General features: G+C 32.2%; 1 protein-coding gene across 5 annotated transcripts in view; it reads right to left on the reverse strand.

Moving 5' to 3' along the window:
• The window catches only part of LOC130614038 (kinesin-like protein KIF15), a 111,790-nt gene that overhangs the window by 16,695 nt on the left and 72,532 nt on the right, over window positions 1–22,563 (reverse strand). For all 5 annotated transcript variants that reach the window (XM_057435433.1, XM_057435432.1, XM_057435434.1 and 2 more), the window contains exons 14-26: window positions 19,916–20,086; window positions 19,093–19,186; window positions 18,073–18,452; window positions 17,605–17,682; window positions 16,946–17,305; window positions 10,242–10,455; window positions 9,933–10,063; window positions 8,893–8,970; window positions 8,023–8,139; window positions 3,985–4,053; window positions 3,725–3,802; window positions 3,398–3,628; window positions 2,940–3,023 (exon numbers count right to left, since the gene is read on the reverse strand). In XM_057435433.1, the coding sequence (XP_057291416.1) occupies window positions 2,940–3,023; window positions 3,398–3,628; window positions 3,725–3,802; window positions 3,985–4,053; window positions 8,023–8,139; window positions 8,893–8,970; window positions 9,933–10,063; window positions 10,242–10,455; window positions 16,946–17,305; window positions 17,605–17,682; window positions 18,073–18,452; window positions 19,093–19,186; window positions 19,916–20,086 (2,085 nt within the window). The remainder of the gene's footprint in view (window positions 1–2,939; window positions 3,024–3,397; window positions 3,629–3,724; window positions 3,803–3,984; window positions 4,054–8,022; window positions 8,140–8,892; window positions 8,971–9,932; window positions 10,064–10,241; window positions 10,456–16,945; window positions 17,306–17,604; window positions 17,683–18,072; window positions 18,453–19,092; window positions 19,187–19,915; window positions 20,087–22,563) is intronic.

Consider the following 22,563-nt stretch of genomic DNA (forward strand, 5'->3'; position numbering starts at 1 on the left):
ATGAGCAGCAGACTGCCCTTGAAAGAACAAGTGTGCACGCTGCTGTTCAATTCTCTCTCTTTCGAAACGAACTTTACTATAAGCACGTGTTTGTGGTGGCGGTATTTTCACATCTCTCTCTTTCGAAACGAACTTTACTATAAGCACGTGTTTGTGGTGGCGGTATTTTCACAAGTAAGTAGAATTATTATAGAATTTTTATTTCAACGGATGAGCGTGAAGGCTCGAACGAGCATGAAAGCTTCACTCATATTTGATTGTTCAGTAAAGTGAAACTCGTCTAAAAAATGTTCATTTCTCAGCGCTACCATCTCTTGAATGCGGTCCTTAAAAGTCCAGGTATATACAGCTGTGCAATAGACACATTTTTAGAGTTGTGTTACTATGTTTTTTATCCATATCTGAAAAATATTCATCCAGATATGACACATTTTTGTCACAAAATATATGACGCATGTGTCAAATATGACCAACATCTATCTTCTAATGTCACTGATCTTTCACTAATTTACGACTTGATCGCCTATAATGTTAGGGATCCCATTTGGACTTTGATACAATCAAGATGTCCCTCATTTCGTAGGAGGGACTGCAATGCTCAGTTCTCAGAAATTTTTCAGGAATCAGTGTTTGGATCATTGAATGATTCTGAAAAAGCATTATTTATCACATCTTTTCAATATAATGATTGTTGCGAGTGTTGTGGGAGGATTATATGCGGTTCGATGTGCAGTTTCGTACAATACGTGTCCAATTATAGATCTCTTCCACTTGCTCATTTCAATGACAATTGGCATATGTATTTATTTGCACATAATTTTTTTGTCACTAAGATTGTTTGTCCTCTGTGTGGAGAACGTACTACTGTGCCAAATGCTTTGACCACCCCAGCAACAGTTTTTTTCATTGAGTTTTCCAATGAAATGCAGAATCAGTTGAAAATACAGACCATCATTGAAGTGGGTGGTTTGCGGTATAAACTTTCAGGTGCAGTGAAAAATAAAAATATGCATTTTACGACATGTGTTACTTTTCAGAATTCATGGATGTATATAGATGATTTGACCTTCAATGAAGAGCTGGTTCTTACAACCAATTATTCGACAATCATTTGCTTTTTAACAGAAGCGTTGGATGTACAATTTGATGAGTCTGTAGCGCAAAAAGATTCTACAGCAACACCGCCTAAGGAAATGATCGTATGTTGTCCCATTATTGAGAGTATTGTCGTGAAAACCTTCTTACAATGCAAAATATGTAAGGGAAAAGTAGATATTCGTCCAGGAACTGGTTTGGCAACCTGCACCAATGTTCACTGTGGTCGAGATTTCTCAGTCACTCTTTTAAAGCAGCAACCGAACTGCTGCCAAATATGTGTTGTTTTGGATATGCGTAACAAATATGTTGCTTTAACCGTAACTGCTTACAGAGAAGTCCTTGAAGAATATTTCAGCGAAGAAATTGCGGATGAGGTGAAACTGCGATCCGATTTGTTGAATCTCACAGATGTTGATTTTGTTATCACCAAAGGTCAAAAAGTTAGCAAAATGACCATGCATAAAAAATGAACTATTCAAAGATGATTCCACTATGGCTTTTTTTTTTGTACTACTTGTGTTATTATTACCGTAGGACTGTGAAAACTGCTTATTTCATGCTATATATGTACCAATTTGTCAGTTGTAGAAATTGAGCTGATTTGAGAGATCATGATCCAACACTTCGTTTCTCGTTAATTTTCTATTACAGCTTTTATATGAAAACTCTTTTTATATCATGTTGATAGCTGGTCTAACACATAAAGATCAAACACTTTTTTGCTCTCTATTTTTTGTTATTATTTTGATAGGTATGTGACTTTTCTTTATTTTCACATTGTAAATATTTACTTTAAAAACAAAAAGTACGTTTGGTTTTGTTATACCATGCTTCTTCAATTTCCAATGCTGAAAAGTAACTACGCAATGTGACCTCTTCCCGCGCATTATATTCTGTTTTTTCATGGCCAAAAATTTTCCAATGAAAAGTTAACCTGCCCTAGCCGTACTGAACGATGGAAAAATGAATTTCGCGGTATTGCAAATTGGTCACCTATCGTAGCGTACCACTTTTCCAACTGCTGCGCATATGCAGGCTTTGCAGAAAATAGGATAAGTTCTTCCATAGAAAGTATGGAACCAGCAGCATATTCAACTGATTCAGGTATACAAATAGGTTGAAAGGCAGTCAATAATAAATATCTGTAATATATATACATATAAATTGGCCTTCAACAAAAGTGATGATATATATGACAATTCGCAAGAAAACTTACTTATTTGAACTGAAAAATTGATGCACGCAGCGGTCGCACCAGTGTGGACACTGCCCTAGTATAGAATGATATAGTAGGCATGCTCATAGAGATTTACCTAATATGTAAAAGTACTTGCCGAAATTTTACTTGCATAAAATAACAATGTTTTTAACCGGGCAGTTTTTCCACGAACAAGTGACCGATGAATTTTGTGCTGGGGACACCCAGTGGAGAAATCCACGGGTTCGCCAGTCTTCAGATTTTCGGCTGTCTTACGTATTTCTCACATCACTTCGTGCAACCGTAGCACAAAGTGGCGATCAGCTACCATTTTGAACAGAATATGGGTATTTTTAAATAGATGAACAGAACTAGAAAGTTTTGGCAAATGTTTTAAATTTCTCAGCAAAGTAAATAAAAACTGGAAGAATATAGTACAACACAAACCTTTTAGGTTTAAAAAACTTACAAAATACAATTCACTAATTTTACAATAGGTTTTACAATGTTACCACCTGAACACTGAAAAGCCCTGATTTTTTCTAGTTGAAAATTTCTTACCCTGCGACCTTTAGAAAATTGTTCTCCGTTTAATGCCTACAATCTAGTGTTTAACATTCAATAAAAAGAATGCTTAACTTACCTCTTTTTCTCTGTCTTCTTTTTCTTTGACAAGTTTATCACTTTCAACTTTTAACGCCTCGTTCAATTTCTGTATCTTCTTTTTCTAAATGTTTTTTTTTAATGTGAAATCCTCAGTGAGTTAACCATAATTTTATTTATATATGAGCAAATATTTTATATCGAAACATGCTTTTCAAAATACCGTAATGATCCGAACAAGCGCCCTGGGCGCTTATTAAAGTTTTGGATTTTTTGCATGGGTGCGAGGGGGCGCTTAAAAAATGCTGGGCGCTTTTAAATTTTTCTTAATTTTGTAATTTTGTAAAACGGTAATTTTCAATTTTGTTCTAAGAACGAAAGAAAGGCATTTGTGTTTATTAAAAGATGCATAAAACATTGCTTGTCTCAAAATGTACTGTTATTAAAGTGATCTTAGTGGTGAAAATTTGAAAGGTCTGAATACAAACACTATAATACCTTTTCATCATAAGCCTCTTGCAAACTCTGTTGTTGCTGTTTCAAATCTTCTAACTCCGATTGTAAGGATGATATAATTCCGTCTTTCTTTAAAATAACATCTCTTAACTCTTGTGCACCTTTCATAAATTTATTGATAGCTTCTTTATCTGTTATGTTCACCCATTTCTGTGTGGCCACCTCAGAACGAGACCGGTCTAAATCGCTTGACAGCTTGATAATTTTCTCATCCTGTGATAAAAGATTTTCCAATAAAAAGTATTTTATATTGAGCATTAATAAAATGCATATACAAACCAAAAAAATTATTGGAAATAAAATTTTAACCTGTTCTTCAGCTTTTCTTGTCAGGAAACTCAGTTCTTCGCGTAGACTATTAATAGTTTCCATTGACTTTATTAGTTCCTGAACAAAAAATTGTTTTATCAAAGTTTTGCACCACTTCTAATTACGGTAATATATGCCAGAATAAGCTGTCAACGCGCTGTCAGAGTAGAGGTGCTTTGAAAGCACGCAAAGTGTACTGAAAAGATAAAAAAACGTTTAAGCAGTGAATGGCCTTGTAGCAGCACAAAAAACTTTCTTACCTCTTGTTTATCTTCTTGCGTTAATTTAATTTTTGTTTCCAATTCATAGTTTAACTTTTCTAGTGCAATCTGTGGGAAAAAAGAAAGAAAAAAATTTCACTTCAATTACGTATGCTGCACGTAGTAAATGTCAAAAACAAAAGTTCTGAAATAATGACTTTAAAAAGTTATAATTGCATAGAAAATGGTACTGAGGGTACTGAAATACGAGTTTGAAATATGACAGTTCTCGAATTGTAAAAGTACTAGTCAATAAGCCCATGAAAAAATCCACTTAAGCAGAATCACAATGAGAAAAATCCATAGAAAGAAGACAGGAGACATATGTGGAAAAATAACAATAAAAAAAATATTGACAATAATTTAGTGTATTTTTATACATCAATCTTGTTCACACAATGTTCAAACAATGCAACGAATTGACGAAAAGTTCAATTAGGTCTTTATCTAACCATTAATGATATAGTTTTAAAGATTACCCCTTTTAGCAATCAAATTCGCGACATGTAAGTAAAATCGAACGCATTCCCTCGACATTTCTCCCAAACATAAAAATACTAGCGGTGTAAACGAAAAATAATTAATATGAACAATGCGTTCATTATAATTATTATCAGAATTTCGGTGACGTCAACAATGACTTGACAATAAGCTAAAAAATATTTTTACACTATAGAATAAAATTTTACAAATTGCAATTATTTCAGTATATTGAATCTGAAATGTAAAAAAAGAACGTTGGCGGCGGGGAGAGTACAATTCCTAACTTAACAAAAAAGTTTTTACAATCTTACACAAAATGTCAAATTGCATTCAGTCCTCCCCCACAACACGTTACGCAAAATATAAAAAACAATATCTTGCAAGGTGTAAAATCTAGTTGATACAAAAATTAAAATTTTTCAGTATATTGCATACGGTCATCCCTCCCAAAAGTTAAACACGAATGTAAACAAAAAAAACAATAACAAAAACTAGGTCACAACTAAAGCCGCAAAAATCAGTTTCTTTGGTATATTTCATACTGCTGTTTTCCACAAAGTTTTACCTAAAAAATTCGAAAACCCACTGGAAAACCCATTTCCCCTTTAAAGGTTATAAAAAAATATCAAAAAGCAACAGTTTGGAAATACATCAAATTTAAATCTAGAAAAATCAGTCATTTCGGTTGCATACCATCCTCTCCCACAAAAGTTTACACAAAAATGTAAAATCAACCGGTAAAAAAACATAAGAATTTGCAAAATTCACATTTTTGGGGGATGAACCATATTTCCCTTAACAAAACATTTTAAACCAAAATCAAAAAAGCAGTGATCAGGGAGTAAATTTAAAGAACAGAACCGTTTCTGAAAAGCAAATCCAAATCAACAAAAAAAAACTTCATTCAGCATGTTGAATATTGTCTTTACCCATAAAATCTTACACAAATATCAAAAGCCAGGGTTTCAGAAAAACCAGTCATTTCAGTATATTGCTTACACTCCTCACCCATTAAAGTTTATAAAAAATATAAATAAGACAGCTTAGCAGCTTTAACAGTCATACTGTTTCTTACCCAACACATTAGTAACGTACAAACTCGAAACTAAGTAGGAGAATAACTTTCAGCATATTCACAACATAAACATTATATCTTTGCATTTTTAAACCTTCGTTAGCTAGTCGTTTTTATATATTGCTTTTTTTTCTTTTTTTTATATATATATATCCAAACTATGAATTAGTTTTGTAACCAAAGTTAAGTAAGTGCCATATATTTTCGTTTTTGCATAACTTACGATAAAATAAATGTCATTCTACGTTCTTTTTTGAAAAATATGTTGTGTTTATAACATTTTTTTTATACCGCTAACATACCGCCATTTTTTAATAATTTTGCCTTGTCTACCTCTTCGTGGTCACATCCGCTTAAATAAAGAAAATATCTTGCATTTTATCTTCAATATCGCGTTCGGCCACATATCACAAGTAGAAACCAAACACTTTGCTTCGCAGTATAACTGAAAATACAACTTAAAAGGTGTAATCTTATTGTATAAAGTTTCTTTTTTTGTTTGTTTATATATATATATTTATTGCATATGGTCCTCCTTTACAAAAGTTGACTATAAAATGTCAAATAAATAAAAACAGTTTCAGTCATAATATTTAGTCATTTTTGATCATATCCAAAAATTAATTTCCGCTAAATCTATTGAACTTTTCTTCCCATAAAAATTTGCACAATAAAGTACAGAAATGACTTTTTTTATATAGAAATTTAACGTGTTCCAAACTCTTTCTAAACATGTCGAAAGAAGACATTTATGTTGATTTAGAATTTACTTCTTGCAAATTGTTCTCCTTTGACATATTAGATTAAAATATAAACCATGAAATTTTTTTCTGCAAAACTTTTCCCAATTAAAGTTTATAACACAAAATATAAAAAAACATCAGCTTACACAACAGCTTACAATAAAGTCAAATTTTACAAAAATTCTTTCTTCCGGTATGTTGTATGTGGTCTATTTTCGCAATAGTTTCCACAAAATTTTAAACAACAGCAGTTTGCAAGGCATAAAAAATTTACAAAATTCATCTCTCTCGTCATATTGCATGTGGCCCCCTTCCATGTAAAGTCCTCGCACTATTCTACAAGTTCAGTAAGTAGTTGAAAGATTTTTTGCCTTGTTACATCTTCTATAATATTCATAATCAAAAAAAATTCCTAAGATCGTGACAAGGTAGCTATAGATAGGTAAAAAAGAGGAATAACAACATAACTTGAAGCTACCATTAGTAACTGGGGAGCTAGGTATATAGCTAGCTATTTCTGCTTTTTATTACTAACGCATCAGGTGCCAGGGGGACACTAATTATGCAAAATGTAAACAAATATGCTGGCTTTTTTTATATAAACAAACAAATGCAGTAAAATATAAAAGTTTAATAATGTGAGCCTTAAAGTGCCTTTTTTCTGGGAATACAAGTTTGCTTGTTAATTTAAGTGTGCAACATAAAAAGGTATAACACGTAGCTCTGGCTAAATAAAAAATGAGCGTCAACAATATCAAAGTTCTTACTTTTTCGAATTCCAATCCTGTGTAAATTCTAACCTATTTTAAACTTAAACTTCTACGTTCAACTTTACTTTAACTTCAAACTCCACTCTCTACTTCTGAAGAAACTTCTTGAAGTTTCTGATTATTATATAGACTAGTCTAGGCAAAAAGCGAAGGCTATTTAGTCAAATAACAATTTTCGACTGCTCTTGTGTTTAGAATTGTATTCTTTGTTCTCTATTCTTTATGGCAACAAGTTTCTGAAATAGTGACTGACAATTATTATCTTTCTTTCTCAGTAAAATATACTTGATTCTGGACTTAAATGAACTTGTCTTGTAGCATAAAGACCATCATCTTTCTTCACGTTTCCCTGCACCCAATAACAATAAATTAAACCTTTAAAGTGTGTAGAAGTCCCATGCATATCAAACGGGTGCAGAGATATTGAGGTTTTAAAGTTTTTTTGATGACGTCATCAACCCGTTCATTCCGAAACAGATTCGGCGACCCAGGTTTAGAAAACTTATCCAAATTGGTCTTAGGCGGTCCCTAGTTACTCACGCAGTAAAAAATGACTGACGTCACTACCTCGTTTCCAAGTTATTTGACCTCAAAGTTTCAAGTGCACTGTAGTGGCTTCATTAATTTAAATTAGGACATTGACGTTAAAGTAGTGATATTGACGTCGCGCCGAAACGTCAGAAATTTAACATTTCAGACATAACTTTTTCGGCGACATCAAAGGAAAATAAAGATATCCATTTTGCCTGTTACAGACACAGTCACACACACTCTTTGTATTATTATAAGAGATTGAATTATGAATGTATTGGTGTTATGGAATTATGGAGGTTATCAAATTATGGCGTGAAAGTTTCTTATGGAAACTTCATGTGGTTTGGAATCTATTTGGCTGAATCTAAGTCAATATAAGCGAAATAAATCGCACAGGGTCCTAGGCAAAAACAACATGAAAAATAAATTATACTTGTAATTTTTCTTCGCCTTCTTTGACTTTCTTTCGTTCTATAGCAACAATTTCTTCTAATTCACAATTCTTGTGCTGTGAAAATTCCAGCTCTTCTTTACATTGTTCAAAATCAGACTGAAAAAATGGCTTCTTTAGTATCACGAACAGAACAAGCATACTTAATAGAATTACTTATTCACAGTAATTGAAAGCACAAATATCACGCCAGCTTGTTATCAAGATTTTAAAAAACATTCCGCTATTTTTAATTCATTTAAAACCCTCACCTAAAAATTTCTAAAAAATTTCCATGGTCTTACAAAAACAGCTCAATTAAAAACAAAATCTTAAATGTATAAAAATAACACATTGACAATGGTAAAAAAAAACACATGACAGGCACTATTTTGATATATCGCTGACTATTGCTCTGTCTATTTAACCTTAAAGTTGGTCAATTACCTTCTGTCAAGAGTTACAAAGGGATCACAAGAGGCATTTGAAAGCAGTTCAAAATCTCTTTGGTCACACTCGATTTTTAAAATTCTGGTGCATATGCCACTCAACTCTGCTTGAGTGGCTTCAATACATTTGCTTGCAAATGTTTTTTAACCAATAATTTTTTGTTATTTCAATCTCTGCATGACAATAGTAAACACAAGGACACATTCACAATGGTTACAATCACACTTTTTCAAATTATTCTTTAAATTTATATATTTAACTGAGCCTATAATTACAGAAATTTTCAAGTTTTCTAGATCTATTAAAGCTCTCCGATTTGTTCCAACCCGTCCCAATAATATAAATTTTGTTATAATATCAAGGTTTAGGATATGGCCATGAGGAACAAAAATATTGGAACACAATCTCCTTTTTTGTAATCACCTGTAAATTATTATTAGATTCAGCAGTTGTATCCATTTCTGTTTGGAGGTTGAAAAAGTCAATTTCCAATTTCACATACTAAAAAAAATAGAAAAAAGATATATTATTTTAAACTTTATCTGTAAATCTATTGCCGGTAAACAGTCATTAACTATCGAAATTTGACACTTGACCATCAGGATACAAAAACAAAGGGTAGGAAATTAAACATGTTTTTCGTTCGTGAAAGGGCATCCCAAAACTAAAGGAAAGAAAAAGCATAATTCAATCTCTTTTACGAGGCTAAGCACAAAGCATGCTAAACTCTAGGCTCAAACAACCAATATTTCCTTGAGCTTCAACTGGGTCATTAAAATAGTTCCAAATTGTAAATCAAATTATTCTAGAAGCGATATATTGCATTTAATTAATATGCCATCATTTGCCAGTAATTAAATAAAATATTTCTTATTTTTCTTATTTATATATATTTATATATTTTCCTCAAATCTTTAAAAAAAATCAAAATCAGAATCAAATGAGAATCAAAAATATTTTTTGATAAGTTTTTTATTTTTTTATTTCTATCTTTTTTTAATAGTGTGCTTAAAATATTTAAAATGTTTAAAATTCCTTAGATATTTTTAGACTTGAGCAGAACAAGGCACAATTTATCGTTTTCAAACTTTGTTTTTGAATGCAACAAGTGAAGAAATTAGTTATAAAACAACGGTTTTGTTATTCCTTTGGAACGTGTTGTTTAGAAAACAAAGAAACAAAGTTTTTAAAGGTAGGTTTCCATACGACTGAATTTTCCGCTCGAGCGTAGAAAGCTCGGGAGCATTTTCACTTGAGTTTCTTTAATTAAACTTTAATTAAAAAGAGAAAATATTAACTTGTGGTTTTCCTCATCAGGTCACATGTTTTACTTATTCCGTTTAAACACTATCACTTTCATATCTTTGTCTTTGTATTGGAGACTGAAAAATGGTATGGAAGATGGCGACGTTAGTACCAAATCTAGCACTAAAATATAATATGCAAATAAAGTGTTACTTTACTTTGCTTTCAATAGCAGCATATTTTCTACCGGCTTCAATAATTTCTTCTTTCTTCTCCTTTTTCAGTAAATCTAGCTGTTTATCAGCTGACGTCAGAAGGATACGCAAATCGTCAACTTCGCTTTTTAAGACTAAAAAATGATGATGGCGCCATGAACACAAAGACTGTGCTTTGAAGCTAGACCAGGATTTGTAAAAATCTAATAATCTAAATATTTTCTCTAACATAAATTTTCTTTTTTGTCACATAATATAATATTGAAGCAAACACTTGTATTTTATTATTCCTGTATAGCTAAAGTGACTTACTCGTAGCACTGCCCTGAGTTTCCTTATATTTATCTCTTAATGTTGTTAACTGTGTGGTTAACTCAGATTCTTTGATGGACCAATTTTGACGTTCACTTATAAGCAGTTGTTCTAAGTCTTTAACTTTGTGATCAAGTTTCGCTATCATTTCGGTTAAAGGTATTTTCTTTCGTTGTTCATCATGTAATGTTTGGATCGACTGACTGTACAAGTCCTAAAAACGAATGTTTATTGAAGTAGAAATTGATAAACTGCATACCTGTTTCAATAAGCCGAAGAAATGTGCAACAAAAATTACTTATTAATTACTTCATGCTGGTGATCTGGGGATTTTTCACAGACTAACGACTAATCTGTTAAACTGCGCGCAGATCTATTTCAGACCAGCCACAAAGTAAGTTAAATTGGAAGTCACGATTTCAATAACACTAATTTAACGTCAATAACTTAAACAAATAAAGCCATTACAATGCACTTATAACTTTAAGGTAAAATAACTTAAAAACAGGATGGTAACTTTTTCGTGGCAAATTGTTCAAATTTTGCTAAACAGAGTTAATTTACCCAATTCAGGACAATAGGTTTAATGACATAACCAAAAACATTTAAACCTAAATATCCCTGTAACCGTTTGTCTAAAGTACAAGATCCTATGCATTTTTTTCATCTCCATTTATAATTCTATGCAATAGAAAAAACTGCTAAACAAATTGCTAAACATAATTTTTTTTAGTTATGCAGAGATTTCTGCTGACATCATTAAAATTTTGGCCCATGTTTGATTCTTAATTCATGTGAAATAATTTCCACTGGTCCAATCAACTAGTCCGTATAAGAATACGCGAGTCTGTCTGCAATAGCCAAAGTGATTGTGTTCATTTCCATTTGAAACAGTCAAAAGCGTGTCTAAATTTGCAAACTTTATTAACGTTACGAGGTCAATAGCATTTTCAAAATTATAGAACTGACGTCACTATAAGCAACTAGGCATTTTAGTGCATATATCCTATTGATTATGATGCGCCAAGTGGGGATATAGCAGGTGCTAGACGCTTTCATTAAAGATGCAATTAAAGGTTGCTAAACGTAAACATAAAACATGTTTGATATTGGCATTTAACCACCAGAGACAGACAGTAAACAAAATAATGTACTGAACTTTTGCATTTTTGCTCTGTTATTGTGACAGAGTTATCGATATTTTTTTCCAAAATGTTAGGAACAAAAAAGACTTATCATTAGTTGATGGGAAAATAAAGAACTGGTATGTAAATCACATGGAAAAACAACAGCGGCAGTCAAAAAATCTTAAAAAAGTATTTTCGCTCTTTTCATTTTCAAACATAGATTTGAGATTAACAATTACTATTAAGCCTGAGAGATTGAAGTATACATAGTATATTTTCCAACAGTTTGTGAAATCAAAGTTACATTTTAAAATATGCTTCGTTTGTAACAGATGCAAATGTTCTTTTTTCCTTGTTTGAGGTCGAGCAGTACATAAAAATAAACAAGAAACGTTTGAAAAGTGAAAGTCAGGTGGTAGTAAAAAAAACTACTTACAAGCTAAACGCCATGCTCATACAGCAGTGTAAGTCAGAAGCAAAGATAAATGGATTTGCAGATGCGTTAATAAAAGAAGACCAGCGTAATGGAGTGTTCAAGATAACAAAACAAATAAAGAAGACTAATCAAGATGTTGTAAGAAGAGCATACGTAATGATGAAGGTGTCTTGGTTAGTACAAAGGAGGAGAAAAGTTATAAGAGGTTGCTTAACACTAGTAGATTAAGTTTGATCTTGACTGTGTGGAAAGGCATGATAGAAAAATGTTTAGATCTGTGTGTACACCAGATTGGAAGACAGAAAGAAGAAGAAAGAAGAAGCAGGCCAAGTATTTATAGCATTCGTGATGTTATTAAGTTTGTTGGGACCTTGAAAAGAACAGAGAAGGATAATTGGGTACAGAAGTGTAGACTTGATAGTTCTGAGGTAGACCAAGAAAGACTTGGTAAAAAAACAGGTATAAAATGATGTTAGACCATAATTTTTTTTCTCCAAAACTACACTTGTTTGCTCGTTCCAGGCCTCTCAATTTTTGGCTGATGACCCCATAACTTGGGATCTGCATGTCGGTTTGCAACCAAATTTTGTAAGAACATATAGGGCCTATACAAACTTACCCAGAAAATTTTATTGCAAACTGAGTGCATATCCCGAGTTATTGGGTCATTGGAAAAAAATATAAGAGGCCTGGGACGAGCAAACGAGTGTCATTTTGGCAAAAAAAGATTTATGTTAATCAGTTCACCTTTATAATATCTATGCATTAATAAAGTTGAATGAACTAACACAGGTTTAATCAGATTGGAAGAAACCATTAAAATACCCTGTCCAACACATGCTAATACGGAAAACAGACATTAAGCAGAGAATGATGACAATGGCGATGGTGATGATGAAGTGCTCCACTGGTTTTGTAACACATCGTATACCTGTACTTACGAGTAGGCTATACAACAAGGCCATGGCAACTTAAAGACAAGAAAGATTCCTGATTAATTTTTTGAAAATTTTCCAATTAATTCTTTGCCATCTTACCCTTTTTGCTAATTTCCACCTGTGGGGATATTCTCTACTTAAAATATACAATTACAATGAGCTATACAATTACAAATGCAATTAGCTAACTACATCTCTTATTGCGTTTTCTTAATTTTTGTTTCTTTTTCTTTTTAGCTACGCCCATTTTTATTCTTTAGCTAGCTAGCTAAAAATAAACATTGACAAAGCTAAAAAAATTACACGTAATAAAATGGAACATAATTATGCATTATTGGAACATAATTATGCATTAACCCCACTTGGAAATGTTGTAGATGTTGGGTTTGAGCATGGTGAAAAGCAAAGGTAACAGCATCTTAAACTTTTACAACAAAGGAGAGTAAACTGCTAAGGATGCCTAACTACACAAGCACCAAAATGCTGTCAGAATGTTAGACGTGTTGCTGAAAATGTTGCAGATGCAAATGCACACGATCACACTGATGCACAACGTCATTGTATAATTAAAGCCAATGGATTGCACCAGCAAGCTGCAGCTAGGCGTAGAGCAGACCTTTTGTGCGATCACGGTAGGCCTCCATGATTTTTTAAATTTAGTTAGACTTAATAACAATGTGTTACCTTCTATGCAATCTGTAGGTGAGTTTGATAATGTGTGTGAGCATTGTGGAACTATTAAATTTAATAATGAAAATCATTTTATGTGTTGCCTATAATACTACCCATAAAATACCGCTTTTAATTTTGCTTCTTTGTCAGAAAACATTAGACCGCCGCCAGGTCATGGACCTCCCTGTTTTGGAATATGTTATCCAACAGGTGTGGTGCTTATTACCTGACCAAAATGAAGTGCATGTTAGTCAATTATACATTGAAGAGGCTGCAAATGCCTTATATGCGCATTGTAAATCCGACACATGCTGATTGTAATCATGAAACAATACAGATAATTCAAGATATTCTAACTAGATTCTCCATACATCGCAACTTATAGAAATATGGCTCAAATGGAACCTTAAGAAACAGCTATAGCAGCAGCAGAAAACAGAGAGCCTTCTGTTGTAAGTATAGTGATGTGTGAGGGTCATGATCGCAGAAGGTGTAATACACCTTCATATCAGGAACTTGCTGCCAACTTTGTTGGTAATGATGCAGAACCTCTTGCTGCACAAGATATTGCTTATCCATGTAATCAACCATTATGGCAAACTCCTTACATATCGTGCATGTATCTCATTTTATTACCACATGGTGAGCCTGGTTGGGACTGAAACATGGCCCATATCAGGGAGCATTCAATGGTAGTTAGAAATAGGGTCAGTTGGATTATTAACATTTAACCCATTGCCATGAGGCGAGAATTTCATGCCCTTTATTTAGCAGGCAACTTGTTTTAACAATTTTTAGTAGATGCATATAAAGTTAAAGACCAAAGGGTTGCATGCATTCATCAGAATCAAAATTAGCTTTGAGCAGGGTCCTACCAAGGACTTACGGATTACCTCGAAAATGCTACAGGTTAACGTAACCCACATGCAGGTAATTGACAGAATGTTCAGGATACATGTGATACTAAAAACCCAATTGCAGATAAAGATATTCTTTTAAAAATGAGATTCACGACAAGTACTTTCTGTTGTCAAAAGAGCTAGACAATATTTTCCTTAGGTTGCAAAATGCCTTTATCAGTCAGGGAAATTCTACAATTGCGGTATATCAATTATTTTTTTTAAAAAATTGTTTATCCTGTGATTATGGTACTAAGTGGGTATCAAACTATTGTTTACTCAGTGACAAAAATATATAAGATCACCCTACTTCTAAATGGCAAGGTGAATCTTCTGAGATTTTTTGTGTACTTTCCATAAATATATATTGAGATTGTGGTATATGACAAAAAAGTCTGGTTGCTTTCGAGCTTACCTTAATTTTTTTATCTCCATTAGTTTCCACAGATAAAATTAATTCCCATTATCTCCATCACAGCCAGGGGCTGCTCCGTCATAACTCAAGGCTGCAGTAATGCCACATAAACTGCGTAATCAAACTTTTGTAAAAAAAAGAGAAGAACATCTTGGTTTGGATCAGCTGGTTTTTGTCAAGGGCTAGCTTTTTAAACAAATTTCTACAATTTGTGCAGGTCCAGCTCTTCTGACAACAGGAAGTAAGTGACGGAATTCTCATCCTAGAAAGATGACTTCACCTTCAAACGGGATTTTAGTATTACATACATCCTAAACATTCTGTCAATTGCTTTAAAAGCATTTTAAGTGTCATATTGGCTTTATCAAATAAAATGATGTGTTGCCTTGTCAAATATACTGCATGGTCACCATTGGGTTTAACATGGCGTTTAACACGCATTGTTGTTTAAAACAGGGACTGGTAACTTAAAAAGAGAGTGAACAGTATCAGCATTTTGCAATAACATAGGTCAATACCTGTCTATGCACAAGTAGCAACACAGAGATTTCTTGCAATAACTTCCATAATAATGTATTCTATCTTTAGTGAATCTTGATGAGGTAGAATTTTCACGTGTCATTTTAACGCTAACTAACTAAGACACGTTGGAAATAAATGAACAGATTATGGCTCAGATTTCTGGCAATACCTGTACGTACTACAGTATCGACTCTGTTGTTTCAGATGATCAAGAAGAAATTGATTTATATTCAAAAGAGTTTAATTCCTTAATACTAAGTGGTATGCAGCCAATCAATTAAATGTCAAAGTTAGATTTGTTGTAATGATGTTGAGAAATCTGTCTTCAGGATTAATGGTTTGTGATTTGACTGCTAATTTTATCTATTGTAAAATTCTTACAGGTAGTCGTAGAGGTGATCATTCCACGCTACCCTTTGTTCAAATGGTACTAATCCAACCTTTCAAATTAAATACATTTTTATTTCCCTTAAATTGTCTTATACATTGACGATAAATAAGAGTAAAGGTAAAACTTTTGGGAAAGTTGGCATTTATCTGGATATTCTGGGTATACTTCGTGTGTTGGGAGAAAGGTTGTTGCATCCAGTGTTACTTTAGAACTTTTATCTTCTACATTTAATAATATTGCTATCTAACCAACGCCTATGATAGTTGATAACACATTTCATCGTGGTAATGTGTGTTTTTTTCTTATAGGTGTAGTGCACAACCAAATGGCTTACCCTGCTACGAAAGTTTAACTGTTTCAACACGCCAGGAAAAATACAGAGTTACCAGAACTTAAAGCAAACAGATAACTACTTTTTTTAAGCATTTTTTGTCCACCTTTTTTAAAAAAAAGGCAGGGTCATTACATAAAAACCAAAGATGTTCTAGTATCTTTGTAAAGTCTTATTTAAAGATACTGGAACAGGTTATGGTACTTGATAAAATTAAAAAATATACACTTTGTTGTGCAGCATCCTATTTGAAATTACTTTGCCCAACGGCTATGGGATTTATTCACATATCTTTGTTTACCTGTGGCCTAACACAGCGTAACGCAGCTCACCCAGCTAGTCTTTATAATAATAGCAGCCATATTCTGTCTGTGAAACATACTGGAACATGTTATGGTTTTCATCCTTTAGTATAAATTTTTCTTCTTTTTTAAATAAAATTAAAAAATATCCACCTTGTTAAACAACACCCCATTTAAAATTGCTTTGCCTAATGGCTGTGGGTATATATTTACATGTCTTTGTTTACCGGTGGCTTATCATGGCGTTTTGCTACCCAGCTAGTCTCTATAATCTCAGCAGACATATTCTGTCTGGGTGTTTAAAACTTGTGATTTGTTATAAATTTTTACACAGGCTAACAATTACTCTCTATAATAATAGCAATTTTCTGTTGAAGTGTTATTTTATGCTATGTCTTGCTGCTGATAGGTAAAAGACAATATATTTTTATCAAATTGTTTGCAACAGAAGGATTTTGACAGATCTTTCTGTGGGCTAACAACTATAGTCTGTTATAATACCAGATCTCTCTCTGTTTGCCAAAAATGGTAGCTGCAAGATGGGACAAGTGAATACCCAAAATTTTCCCACAGGCTAACAACTAGTTTTTCGGCAATAAAGTCAATAGAGCATATTTATACAAAAATGTCACTAAATTTGAATAGCATATTGAGAAAAAAGAGATACAAACCTGGAGCTGTTTAATTTCATCTTGCAGTGCCTCAATGTAAATAACTTCATCATCCCTGGTTTCATTTGTGAAATCCCAAAACGGATTTACATCATCTTCATCATCACTCACGTCATTTAGGCTGTCTTTACGCTGCATTATTTTGGGAGGTGGCTCATCTTCCAGACGTCGATTAGGGTCATTCACATATTCCTCATTTAGAGATTTGTTTTTATCATTTTCTTTGGCATGTTTATTTTTGTCAACACTTCCATTTAAATTGCATTTGTTGATAGGAGTAGACTGTTTTGAGCTAAGAATACTTTCGTTTTTTCGTGGTGTCGATTTTGGAGTACCAAATTTACGAGGTGATGAAAGTGTCTGGAATGCAAAGATACAAAGACAAAAAGTAGACAGAAGCATACAAATTATGTTTTCTTAAATACTCCAAATCGCAGAATCTGAAAAAAATATATGTCTATAAATTGTAATTTTCAACAATTTTTTGAGGAGGTATGCAGTGTAGGCTAATTTCAATTGTACCGATTTCAATTGTATTTAACTTTCAATTCACACCTCCCTGCACACCATGTTTATTTGGAATGCAACACCTTGCATACTATGTTTTCTTGGCATGTGACCCTTTGCATAGGTAAATTGCAAGGTAAATTCAAGCTTACCTTAATTGTTTGTATGTGCAAGCTATTCATGGCTGTTCGCTCAACAGCTGTTTTTAGTTGCAATGCTTCTAATGCACGCTAAAAAAGAGAGAAACTTTTATTTAAATAAGGGAATGCATATTTTTTTTAATCACGATAAAATGTCTCTAGTTAAAAAGAACTAAAATCTTTGTCTTTAATAAATTATCAAAAAAAAACAAACAAATATGCAAAAAAAAATTATTTAAAGTGTGTGCAAACCTTATTTCTTGCTTTTAATGCACCTAAGCGGTCTAAAGCCCGTTTTAGAAGTTGTGCAATGTTGAAATGAGCTTGTAAAAAATATTTGAGCATTGTTTTGGGCTTGGCTCAGTGTAAAATGATTTTTCTTCAGCATGACTAATCATGTTATGCTGCTTAGCCTATCACAACTAAATTTCTGGTTTGACCTGGTACAGCAGATTTTATTAAACCAAAGATTTTACTTACCTCCAATTCATTATTACATTTTCTAATGGCTGCTAAATCTGATTGCAATTCTAATTCCTTCTTGCGTGAATTTTCTCTCATACTAATAGTTTCTTCAGACGCTTCTTGCAAACTTTTTCTACACTGTTTCACTTCATTCTGTGAAATATCCAATTTTGCTTGCACTTGGGCTAGTTCAATTTTAATTTTTTCAATCTCAGCATTTGAAGCTTCAAGACTTTGCTGAGAACTTGATAAACTTTTTTCTAAGTCGTTCGATTGTGAAGTCATCAGTTCATGCAATTGTCGCTCAAGTTGAAGAGTGTAACGATGTTTCTCAGCCATTGTCTTAGTGAAATCACCATTGGAAGGGTCAAGTGCTTTTAATCGTTTAATCTCCGCTAAACATAACAAAATGATATAAATGTTTTTAGGATATCACAGAACTTTTTTAAAAATAAAATTCCTGGCTTTCAGACATGCAAAATACACTATTTCCCTTAACCAATACAGTAAAAAACATTATTTTTCTGACTTTGGCAAAAAAAATTAAAATAATGAAGAGTAGCTATGGAATCAATCTTACCAGGACCCAACATAACCAGTTGAGAGTGAATTATTAATGATTAATAAATTGAAAGAAATCATAATTATAAATATACTAAGAACAGACGTGTAAAATTTTCTGACCTAGTCAAAGTTTTAATTAAGAATGTAATAAGAATATTTGTGACATGGTTTACGATTATCAATTGTTCGCTTTTTAACTTTATTTGACATTTTACCGACGTTAATAACACGCTGTTGTAAAAAATATAACAGCGTTAAAGTTTATCTTGCTTACTTCAAACTGATTGGCTTTTCAGTTAGCAGCGTTATAACGGCGTTTCAGATTTCCTGAAATTTCGAATGTAGAAAACTTTCGAACATTGCTTAGACAAGTAAAGTAGAAGTTAATTTAACCCGTAAATTTGCATATACTTATAAAAAAGGTTATATTACATACCAATGTAAGCTAGTTATAAATACGAATAAAAATACCTCTTAATTCTAAATTTTCCATTGCAAATCTTTTCACCTCTGGATGATGGTCTATACTTGACTGTAAAACTTTGATTTCTTCTTTTAACAATTTCTATTCAAAGTAAAATTAAATTCAATTTCATTAAATTAACATCTGAAAACAAAAGCCAGAAAAACAGGAAATTTGTTTCATTAGCTTCCACAACACACAATTCAATTCCTGTTTGTAAAACTTACAACTCAAAGCTAGGGTAAAAATAAAAATAGTCACAAAATCTACTACTAATAAATCTAATACTATAATACACTAGTTGATAAGGCTGGTGGAAAAATCCACTTAGGCAGAGCGACAATGGAAAAATAGGCTGTTTTAGATGTTTTTCTGACGTCAGCAGTGAATATAAAAAATATTGCAAATTTTTTCTTTAGAAATTCGTATACCCGTTGCCTCGTATAGATCTTGAAACGCTGATCAAGAAAATGTACAGGATTATGTACTTTTGACAAACAGTTATGCTATCTGGTCTCAAGTTTTAAGTGCATTGTAATGGCATATATAATTTAATTTATTCACGTTAAATTAGTGTTATTGATGTTTCAACGTTAAATTTGTCGATAAACATTTGAGACATAATTTTTCCGGCTACGTCAAAGAAAAAAACACATCCACTTTGCATGTTACAGACGGACAAACACACTCTCCATATTATTATATAGATGTTTAATATCTGTGCAGTGGTACCTGCAAGTATCTACACATATTTGTGGATTTTTTCACAAGGTTACCACCAGTATATGATATAACAAAGAAAATAAATTTAAATTAGACCAAAGAGCTTACTATTTCCTTATCTTTTGAATCCTCTTCTTGGGGTCCCAGTTCCTTTTTCAACATTCCTTCCAATTTGACGATATGTTCTGTACGAAACTTCAGGATCATTCTAGTAGACTGTAAAAATTTCTCTTTCTTGCCACATAGTTCTTCCAGTTTCACTACTTTTTCCTGTAAAGCCTATTAACCAAAAATGAAATCTAACACTTATAATCTTTCCACCTACCACACCATGTGACTAACTTACAATATACAGCACAATATAAACTTAAAACAAATGCCACCAATAACATGTGGCATAAAATTACAGACATAAAAAAGAGGAGATATATCTAATAACGCAGCTATTTAAACTTCCCTTGAAAGAATGCTTGATGTGCAGTTTACTGGCGACGTTTTACCCTTTTTTGTCCTGTTTTGATAATTCTCAAGTAAACTACAGCAGCCTTTTTAGCCATCTAAAATCTTGCTTTGATAGTTTTTAAGGTAGAGGCATGGTAAATAATTATTTTTTTTTACTTTTTTTTTAAGGAACATTTTACTTTTAAAACTGCTCTTTTTAATGAACTAGTTTTTATTCCAAAATATTTCCTGAAAATTGAAGGATTTAGTGTAAAGGGCCTGATACACTTGTACAATATCACTGAAATATAACTTATAATATCAATATAATTTCTTAAAATATGTTTAAAATAGAGTTATAATTTCTTATAATTTCTTATAATACAGCTATAATATGTATAATTTCAACACCTGACATGTGCGTCATAACCTCATAATTTGCTGCATGGCTATAATATTTGAATAAAATCAAAGGAGTTTGATTTTAATAATATTGTTGGTGATCTGGTTTCGAATGCCTTTTGTTTGTGTGACAATAGATCTATTATCTGCTAGCGTTGTTGTGGCAACGATGTTATGAAATTAAATGAAATTATAAAGATATTTTAACAAATTATAAGTATATTATAGAAAAATTATAACTGTATTATAGAATATTATACAAGTGTATCCTGGCCTTAACAAAATATTCCACTTCATATGTCTTTGTTCTGGCGATCAAATATTTCTGTGCACAAAATGAATTATGACTCACGTTTACTTAAAAATATCTGACCTTCAGCATTGAAAACTTTCGGTTTACACAATATTTATGCAAGGTGTGAGATATAAGCGAGACAAAAACCACTGGATAAAGGTTAAAATATATAATATAGCATTTTGTCATTTTTTTATTATTATAAGTTTCTTTTTGTTATCGTGAAAATCTCTTCGAAATCGTCAAATTATCGTAGAGATTCATTTAAAACTTCAAGAAAAAAAAAGGAAAAATAAACAACGAAAATTTGAATGAGAGAAACAAAATGTGCTAAAGGTATTGGATAACAAAATTGCAAATTATAAATTCAGCTTGTCTGACGAAGAAGAAAAATAAGAAACGAAAAATCGAGGTTATGGATGATGAACAATTTTCCAAGGCTGTTCATCATTGGATAATATCAATCGAAGCCTTGGTTTCCCTCGCTGTTTTTTCTCTGCGATGTTTTATTTGCTTTTGGTATTTTTATATTCCTATTATAACAAATATTCTCACAAAACAAAAATGAGAGTTGAATAGAATCATTTTTATGATTATTACATTACCTGTTTTTGAACATTTATATCCATATTTCACCTTTAAACCCCCTGACGTGAGAAAAATATCATCATATCAGAAACAAATGCTTTGAGAATTATTTATTTTGTCTTATTATGACAGGGGCATTCTTATGCACAAAATGTGTTGAATAAGAGTTCTACAAGACAATCACAGGTCGAAAGAAAAAACTTCATTAAAGGCCAGGATACACTTGTATAATATCATTAAATATATTAAATATATTCTTAAATATTAATTTTTCTACATTTCATATAGTTGTGTCAATGACTTTATTTCATATAGTCGTTGCCACAACAACGATAGCAGATAATAGATATATTGTCACACAAACAAAAGGCATTCGAAACCAGATCACCAACAATATCATTAAAATCAAACTCGTTTAATTTTATTCAAATGTTGTAGCCATACAGCAAATTATGAGGTTATGACGCACATGTCAGGTGTTATCTATATTATAATGCCCGTAATGTCTGTCCGTCCGTCCGTCTGTCTGTCACGCAAAATGGTAGCTTAGCTGCGACGGGCGAACCCGTGGATTTTTTCACGGGCTAACGACTAGTTATATATATTATAGCTATATTATAAGAAATTATAAGAAATTATAACCATATTTTAAACATATTTTAAGAAATTATATTGATATTATAAGGTATATTTCAGTGATATTATACAAGTGTATCAGGCCCTTAACGAATATCTCCGAAAAAATTTTTCGTAAAATTTTCGGTTGCCTACTCTTCATAAAAGGGATCTGTTTCCAAAATACATAAGATGACGTCATGAAATTTTCGTTTTCGGCTGTCGATCTCTAATCGCGTGTCTCATTTTAATTTTTGGTCAGCGGATTTGAATGCAAAAGTGATTGAAAAAAAAGAAAAAAAATTTACGTCACATTTTCAAATCGATTAAAGTTGAGAAAAAAATGAGACACACGATTTAAATTCAGACTATGCTGAACATGTGGACATATTTTTTTTTTGGAAAACTTGTATAC

The sequence above is a fragment of the Hydractinia symbiolongicarpus genome, chromosome 11, assembly GCF_029227915.1.
Source record: "Hydractinia symbiolongicarpus strain clone_291-10 chromosome 11, HSymV2.1, whole genome shotgun sequence".
NCBI lineage: Eukaryota > Metazoa > Cnidaria > Hydrozoa > Anthoathecata > Hydractiniidae > Hydractinia > Hydractinia symbiolongicarpus.